The 7500-nt window shown below is 37.4% G+C and overlaps 1 protein-coding gene and 1 long non-coding RNA gene across 3 annotated transcripts in view; one reads left to right on the forward strand and one right to left on the reverse strand.

The window, feature by feature from the left end:
* The window catches only part of LOC115222097 (serine/threonine-protein kinase PAK 1), a 217639-nt gene that overhangs the window by 122428 nt on the left and 87711 nt on the right, over positions 1–7500 (reverse strand). For both annotated transcript variants that reach the window (XM_036511203.1, XM_036511204.1), the window contains exon 2: positions 6287–6375. In XM_036511203.1, the coding sequence (XP_036367096.1) occupies positions 6287–6342 (56 nt within the window). In that variant the 5' untranslated portion in view covers positions 6343–6375. The remainder of the gene's footprint in view (positions 1–6286; positions 6376–7500) is intronic.
* The window catches only part of LOC118767129, a 138495-nt gene that overhangs the window by 60366 nt on the left and 70629 nt on the right, over positions 1–7500 (forward strand). The window lies entirely within an intron of this gene.

Consider the following 7500-nt stretch of genomic DNA (forward strand, 5'->3'; position numbering starts at 1 on the left):
TCGGTGGAATTTGAACTCAGAACGTAACGGCAGACAAAATACCTATTTCTTTACTACCCACAAGGGGCTAAACACAGAGAGGACAAACAAGGACAGACAAATGGATTAAGTCGATTATATCGACCCCAGTGCGTAACTGGTACTTATTTAATCGACCCCCCCCCCCCGAAAGGACGAAAGGCAAAGTCGACCTCGGTGGAATTTGAACTCAGAACGTAACGGCAGACAAAATACCTATTTCTTTACTACCCACAAGGGGCTAAACACAGAGAGGACAAACAAGGACAGACAAATGGATTAAGTCGATTATATCGACCCCAGTGAGTAACTGGTACTTATTTAATCGACCCCCGAAAGGATGAAAGGCAAAGTCGACCTCGGTGGAATTTGAACTCAGAACGTAGCGGCAGACGAAATACCGCTAAGCATTTCGCCTGGCATGCTAACGGTTCTGCCAGCTCGCCACCTTACTTAAACAATACCTGATATTTTTCATAAGTGCAAGTGTGTTTATATGTGTGCATATACAGGTTTCAAATTTTGGAACCAGGCCAGTAATTTCGGGGGGAAGGGGATAAGTCAATTACATCAACCTCAGTGTTCAACTGGTACTTATTTTATTGACCCCAAAAGGATGAAAGGCAAAGTCAACCCCGGCAGCATTTGAACTCAGAATGTAAAGGCAGACGAAATGCCGCTAATCACTTTGCCCGGCGTGCTAACGATTCTGCTAGCTTGCAGTCTCACCATCTTTATGTATGTAGATATAAACATACATATTAATCCATATATATATATATGGATGTGCACACATGTATGCATATACAAAATAAAAGAAACTAGGTAAAGGTGCTTATATATGATCGCTCAACTTGTTTAGGCAAAGCAGCTAAATCTCCCTCATACTTTTCAAAAACAAAAACACAAAAAAGGAATAAAACCAGGGTACACAATAACTAATTGAAAAAAAAAAAAGATGGAATTGTCATAGTTGGAATGCCCTTGATCAAAGGTCCACTGAACCTGGGCCAACTTGGAGCTAAACAACAACAATAAAAATTCAAATTTGTAAAGTGTTCAACGAATACTAAGATTTTAGTTGCTAATATAGAAGACAACTGAAGATGGCAGAATTGCTAAGCATGCCAAGCAAAATGCTTAGCGGCATTTTGTCCATCTTTACGTTCTGAGTTCAAATTCTGCCAAGGTTAATTTTGCTTTCATCCCTTCAGGGTCGATAAAAATAAGTACAAGTTTTGCACTGGGGTTGATGTCATTGACTATCCCCAACCACCAAATTTTTAGGCCTTGTGCCTATAATAGAAAGAAATATATAGAAGACAACTTCAAACCCTAACACCAGGATACAATAACGTATATGAGTGGACATGAAGAGCTCAAAATCTCTCGTGGAAGCGTCATCCAACCAAAGTACAAATATATGGGAAACTACCACCTGCGTCATCTCTTGTGAAAGGTAGAAGAGTCCAGTTTGCTGGACATTGTTGTAGAGCTGAAAACGAGGTAATTTCTACTCTTCTCCTCTGGAAGCCATCTGCTTGCGATACCAGAGGGTGCACACTCTCCTACCCTGATGTAATCTCCAGGGATACAGGCATCCAGCAACAGGACCTCCGTAATGCTATGATGGACCGTGAAGTCTGGTGTAACATAGTAAATTCCATTGTCTCGACTACGGGTCAACAATGATGATGATGGACATGAAGGTTAGCATATTTTATAGTAGAAATTACTCAGAGATAATACTCCATACTTCTGAAAGACAACAGTGAAGTTGTTTTTACCATATTTAATTCAGTGATCATTAAAACATTAATTAGAAATAATTGTGCAGCATGGAAAAGAGAATATTAATCAATGATTAATAACATTTTAATTACTAAGGTGACAGAATCATTAACATACCAGACAAAATGCTTGGCGATATTTTACTTGAGTTTACATTCGAAGTTCAAATTCTGCGGAGGTCGACTTCGCCTTTCGTCTTTTCAAGATTCAGCTGATGTTAATGTAATTGATTTACCTCTCTCCCAAAATTGCTGGCTTTGTGTTCAAATTTGAAATCAATATCATTTTAATTATCCTGACCCATATGATAACTCTGAACATATCTCACCCATTCAAGCATGATCGTTACCAGCATCGCCTCAAAGAGCACCATCCGAGCGTGATCATTGCCAGAGCGGCTATCTGGCCTTCGTGCCGGTGGCACGTAAAAGACACCATTCAAGCGTGATTGTTACCAGCATCGCCTTACTGGTACCTGCGCTGGTGGCTAGATCAAGATTGAAGCCTGGTGCAGCCATCTGGTTTGCCAGCCCTCAGTCATTGGTCCAACCCATGCTAGCATGGAAAGCAGACGTTAAACGACGATGATGATGATTGGGCCTTTCAGCAAAGATGTCACCATATTAGCCAAAGAATACTGAAGAGAGGATCACTCAGTAGCTGTACAATATTTTACATGATTAAGTTGTAAGCCTAGTCATTCCTGTTTTATTTTATCAATATTTTATTTACATTTATTGAACCACGATGATACCAATCTGCATGTCACAAAATCACTGAAGTGTGTAATGAAATTGTCCAAAGTCAGAATATTTTATCTCTGGTATTTCAGATTCAAAGGCCACATAAGAAGCACCCAGTACACTCTGTAAAGTGACTGGCAGTGGGGACGGGTTCCAGCTGCAAAAAAACAAACATTTAAAAGTAGACATCATAGCTTGGCACAGTCTTCTGGCTCACCAGCTCCTGTTGAACTGTCCAACCCATGTCAGGATGAAAAACAGATCTTAAATGGTGATGATTGACCCTTCAATCGGGATATATCCAGCCCAAATATTCTACCTGTTTTATGCCAAGACTGACCAACTCCAGCCTCTCATACCTACCCTACAATGTCATTCTAAAAATATACAAACACACCATTGAAATCTTGAAGCTACAAGGTAGATTCCAATGTCTTTACAAGGAGTCAATTCTGCAAAGTAAAGAATGGCTGTAAGAGAGATCAAGTTGAGTGGAAAACAAAAGCAGATAAACAAATTAGGTACATTAATTACATTTAATATAATTAATGTACCTAATTTGTCTGTCTGTATAATTGCAGCTACACACACACACACACTGGACTGCTAAATCAACAATTTTTTTTGTCACTTCCCTCTCTCTGTTTATTTTCTCTTATTCCTTTCTGTTGAAGAGCATAGGCTCAAAACATAAAACACTTTATTGCTTGTTGCTTTGATTTTCAATAAATTTCATAAATATATATATATATATACACACACACACACACACATATATATATACAAATGCATACATACATACATATATATATATATGCATATACATACACGCACACATTTATAGCGTGTGTATATGTGTGTCAGCTCATTTTTAGTGAAGCAAATGTGTCCCCAGCCTTAAAAGGTTGGGAAGAGCCGATCTAGAACTGAAACTATGTTGAAATTCTCAAAGAAAGACAAAAATCATTTATTCTTCAAGAAGACTGAAAGTCAATTCAGTAGAGAGTGAAAAACTCCATAATAATAATAATAACAGAAATATTAACATAAAACGTATGAACTCCACCTAAACTTGCTGCTTTTCCACTCCAAACAGAAAACTAAACATCACCAGCCTGTGGGCAATACTTGGCTTTAGAACTCCTTCGAAGACATTACAGCAATTTTTTTTCCTGCTAATAGTTGTGAGATGATCCTAGAAATTGGGATATATCTACATAAATTGTTGGAGAAAAATACGTTTTTATAGCTGGATGCTTTCCCCGAGGCTCACTTATGAAGTACAAAGCAGAAAGTTCCATCTCATTTTCGTTTTTAGTTTTCTTTTAACGAATGTTGTTGAGCAGACTGAAGTGGTAATTACCAATTTTCATTTACTATTATGTCTCACCCAGGGGCACAGTCATAATGAAATATAATTGGAAAAATTGGAGGGAGTGGAATCTAAGGAACCATTAGTAAATCTGTATGAGACATAGTATTTACCTTCAGTTATGTATCATAGATTCCAAAAAGATGAAATTACTTTAACTTATGAATAGGGTAAAAAATGTAACTTAAGTTTGAGATTGACCCCTTTAAGTAATCTTTTTTTTCCCCTTTTTTTTGCTAAGTTTTTAATGAATTGTATTTTTGCTAAAATATAAATAGAAGGAGGGATTGAACAAGATAATAGAAAAATAAATTAAGAAATTGCTCTGGTCTAACAGCCTTCCATGTTTGTTTTTATTCAGTTTGTTTATATCTAAAAGTAAAATGTAAAATCCTTTGGCCAACCTCAGCACACGTGTGAACTATTCTGAGCCACAGCTTATCAGTCCCTTAGTGAATGGTAATAAATCTACTACTAATATAGGATAAAATTTTTTTCACCGTGTGTGTATATACACACACACACACACACACATATCTGTCTGTCTTTGTGTTTGTATTTGTATTTTTCGCACATCATCGCTTGACAATTGGTGATGGTGTGTTTACATCCCTGTAACTTAGCAGTTCAGCAAAAGTGACCAACAGAGTAAGTACTAGGCTTTAAAAAAAAAGTCCTGGGTTTGAGTTGTTTGACTAAAACAATTCAAGGTGGTGCCCTAGCATGGCCGCAGTCAAAGAAAAGATTTATCACTATTCCAAAAATGCTGAATTGTAAGACTACCAAAATAAATGTTTTGTTTCTCAATGAAAAACGATTTTTTGAATAACAGGAAATTTATGAATGAAAGGCCACACATTAAGATGGCAGATGAATTCTCAAATATAAACACAAAACATTTACCAATAACAGTGTGAAAGACGACTTTTGTCCTTGGGTAACCACTGTTATTTCCCATTTGCTTACCCTTAGAAAGTATGTAAATGGTTAATATTTCCTTCTAACTTTGCTTTTGTTATATTTATGCAAGCCTCAAAGAATCCCTGTTAATAGATGGCTATGATGCTCTCTCACTACTCCAGCTCATGATCAGAAATGCACATATTGTCAGTCACTAAGGGACATGCTGTGTGCAAATTTTATCATACAGAGTAACTGTAAAAGTAAAAATATCTTTGACCATAAAAAAAAGTCAACAAAGAAAAAACAACAAAAACTTATGAAGTTTTTTTTTTTTGTTAAAAAATGAAAATTAAATCTTCCTCTTGTGAAATCCAGCAAAGAATGTCAGGTATTCACCATTATTAACAAAACATTCCAAGAGAACTAATTCATCACCAAACTTGTCAGCGGAAAAATGTCAAAGGAATTCCATTTCATGTTTTGCTATTTTATAAATACTCCAAAAAAACTTGTAAACTTAGACTGAACTTAGGAAAATACAGTTTATATTTCTAAAAAAATTATCTCATTTTCTCTCCATCACATCTTCCACTATCTGAGTATTTATTTCTGGTTACCATGCCTCGAGTATTCTAGCAGGAAATTATTGTCTTTGTGAATCTGTGCCAAGTCTTGAAGCTACATACATTACTAGTGTCTGACTGGCACTAAAACATATCACTTACACAGCAGGACCAGTAAAACGTTGAGCAAATACCTTGTGGTATTCGACTTCAACTCTTCCCAATCGGAGTTCAAATCCCACTCAGGACGATTTAACTTTTCGTCCTTCCAAAGTAACTATATTACAGAAAGCAATATTCTAGTATCGCTTCACTCTTTTGGCTAAAACCAGTAACAAATAATAAGAATACAGACGTAATTTCTTCAGACGCAATATCATCATCACCATTTTAACCTCGCTTTTCCTATGCTTGCATGGGTAAGACAGAGTTTATTGAGGCAGATTTTTTCTATACTCTTTTACTTGTTTCAGTCATTCGACTGTGGCCATGCTGTAACAATTCCTCCAAGACACCACCCTCGACTGGTACTTTATTTTAGCAACCCTTCCCCTGAACTCTTCCCTAGTTGTGGTGCACCTGAGCAGTTGTGGTGCACCTGAGTAGTTGTGGTGCACCTGAGTAGTTGTGGTGCACCTGAGTAGTTGTGGTGCACCTGAGCACTGTATACAATAATTTCATTATTATTTTTATTTTATAAAAAACTGAAAAAGCAAAATAGACTTCAGCAGGATTTGAACTCACACTCAGGGGTTTGGGAATAAATACTGCTAGGCTTCTATTTAATGCCCTAATTTCTGTCGACTCTAAAAGTAGAATGTTGTATATTTGTTAGTGCAGGTTAAATTAGGTGGGCAGGTAAATGTAGACGTGTTGAAATGAATCTGTTGGATTACCTGTTACTGGCAAGACGGAGAGGTGGAGCAGGTGGTTTCTCTGGATCATCAGACATGGTACTCAACTTTTAATGTCCCACCACTCACACCTGAAAATACAAGAGACGATATTTAATAACAGAAAGAGAGATGGATACAGAGATGGCAACATTAAAAACATATTATTCCACTACAAGATGATAAAACACAAATTGAATACACCTAGCGACCTCTAATTATGACCATTAATACAAAGATGATGACTGTCCCCTCACATGACTATCCTCCTGCTTGTATGATGGTGATGCTTATTTGACAAAAAAATAAAAACCAAATAAAAAGACTGGACAAGACATGGCAACCACTCACTAGATGTTTAGATCAGTTTATACTGAAGGCACATGGCTTAGTGGTTAAGGTATTTGACTCACAATTGTAAGGTTGTGAGTTTGGTTCCCAACGGAGTGTTGTGTCCTTGAGCAAGACACTATTTCATGTTGCTCCAGTCCACTCAGATGGTGAAAATGTGTAGTACATGTATTTTAACCCTTTCAATACCAATCCGGCTTAAACTGCCTCTGGCTCTGTTGTACAAATGTCTTGTTTTCATAAGTATTGAACTAAATTCTTCCACCAAACCTTAGTCACAGTTTATGTTCTTAACACTAGCTTAATGAAAACAAAGTTATTTTACTAAATTCTTTGTTATATTTAAAATTAATTGAAAGAAACACAGAGCATCTCAACAGAAATATGGTAGTGAAAGAGTTAAACAGCTAGCCTTGTCACATTCTGTGTCACACTGAACTGTTCTGAGAACTATGTTAAGGATAAGCGTGTCTGTGGAGTGCTCAACCACTTGCATGTTTATTTCAAGAACAGGCTCTTCCATTGATCTGATCAATTGGAACCCTCATTGTCATAACCAGACTGCCAGTTCTATTAGATCAGTTCTAACTCATTCATTTTTTATCATCATCATCATCATCATCTTTTAACGTCCGCTTTCCATGCTAGCATGGGCTGGACGATTTTGACAGAGGGCTGGTGAACCAGACGGCCGCACCAGGCTCCAATCTTGATCTGGCAGAGTTTCTACAGCTGGATGCCCTTCCTAACGCCAACCACTCTGAGAGTGTTGTGGATGCTTTTCACGTGCCACTCAGGCGGTACTGGCAATGACCTTGCTCGAATCTTTTTACACATGCCACCGGCACAGGTGCCAGTAAGGCGAC

Source organism: Octopus sinensis, linkage group LG19 (assembly GCF_006345805.1).
Source record: "Octopus sinensis linkage group LG19, ASM634580v1, whole genome shotgun sequence".
NCBI classification, from domain to species: domain Eukaryota; kingdom Metazoa; phylum Mollusca; class Cephalopoda; order Octopoda; family Octopodidae; genus Octopus; species Octopus sinensis.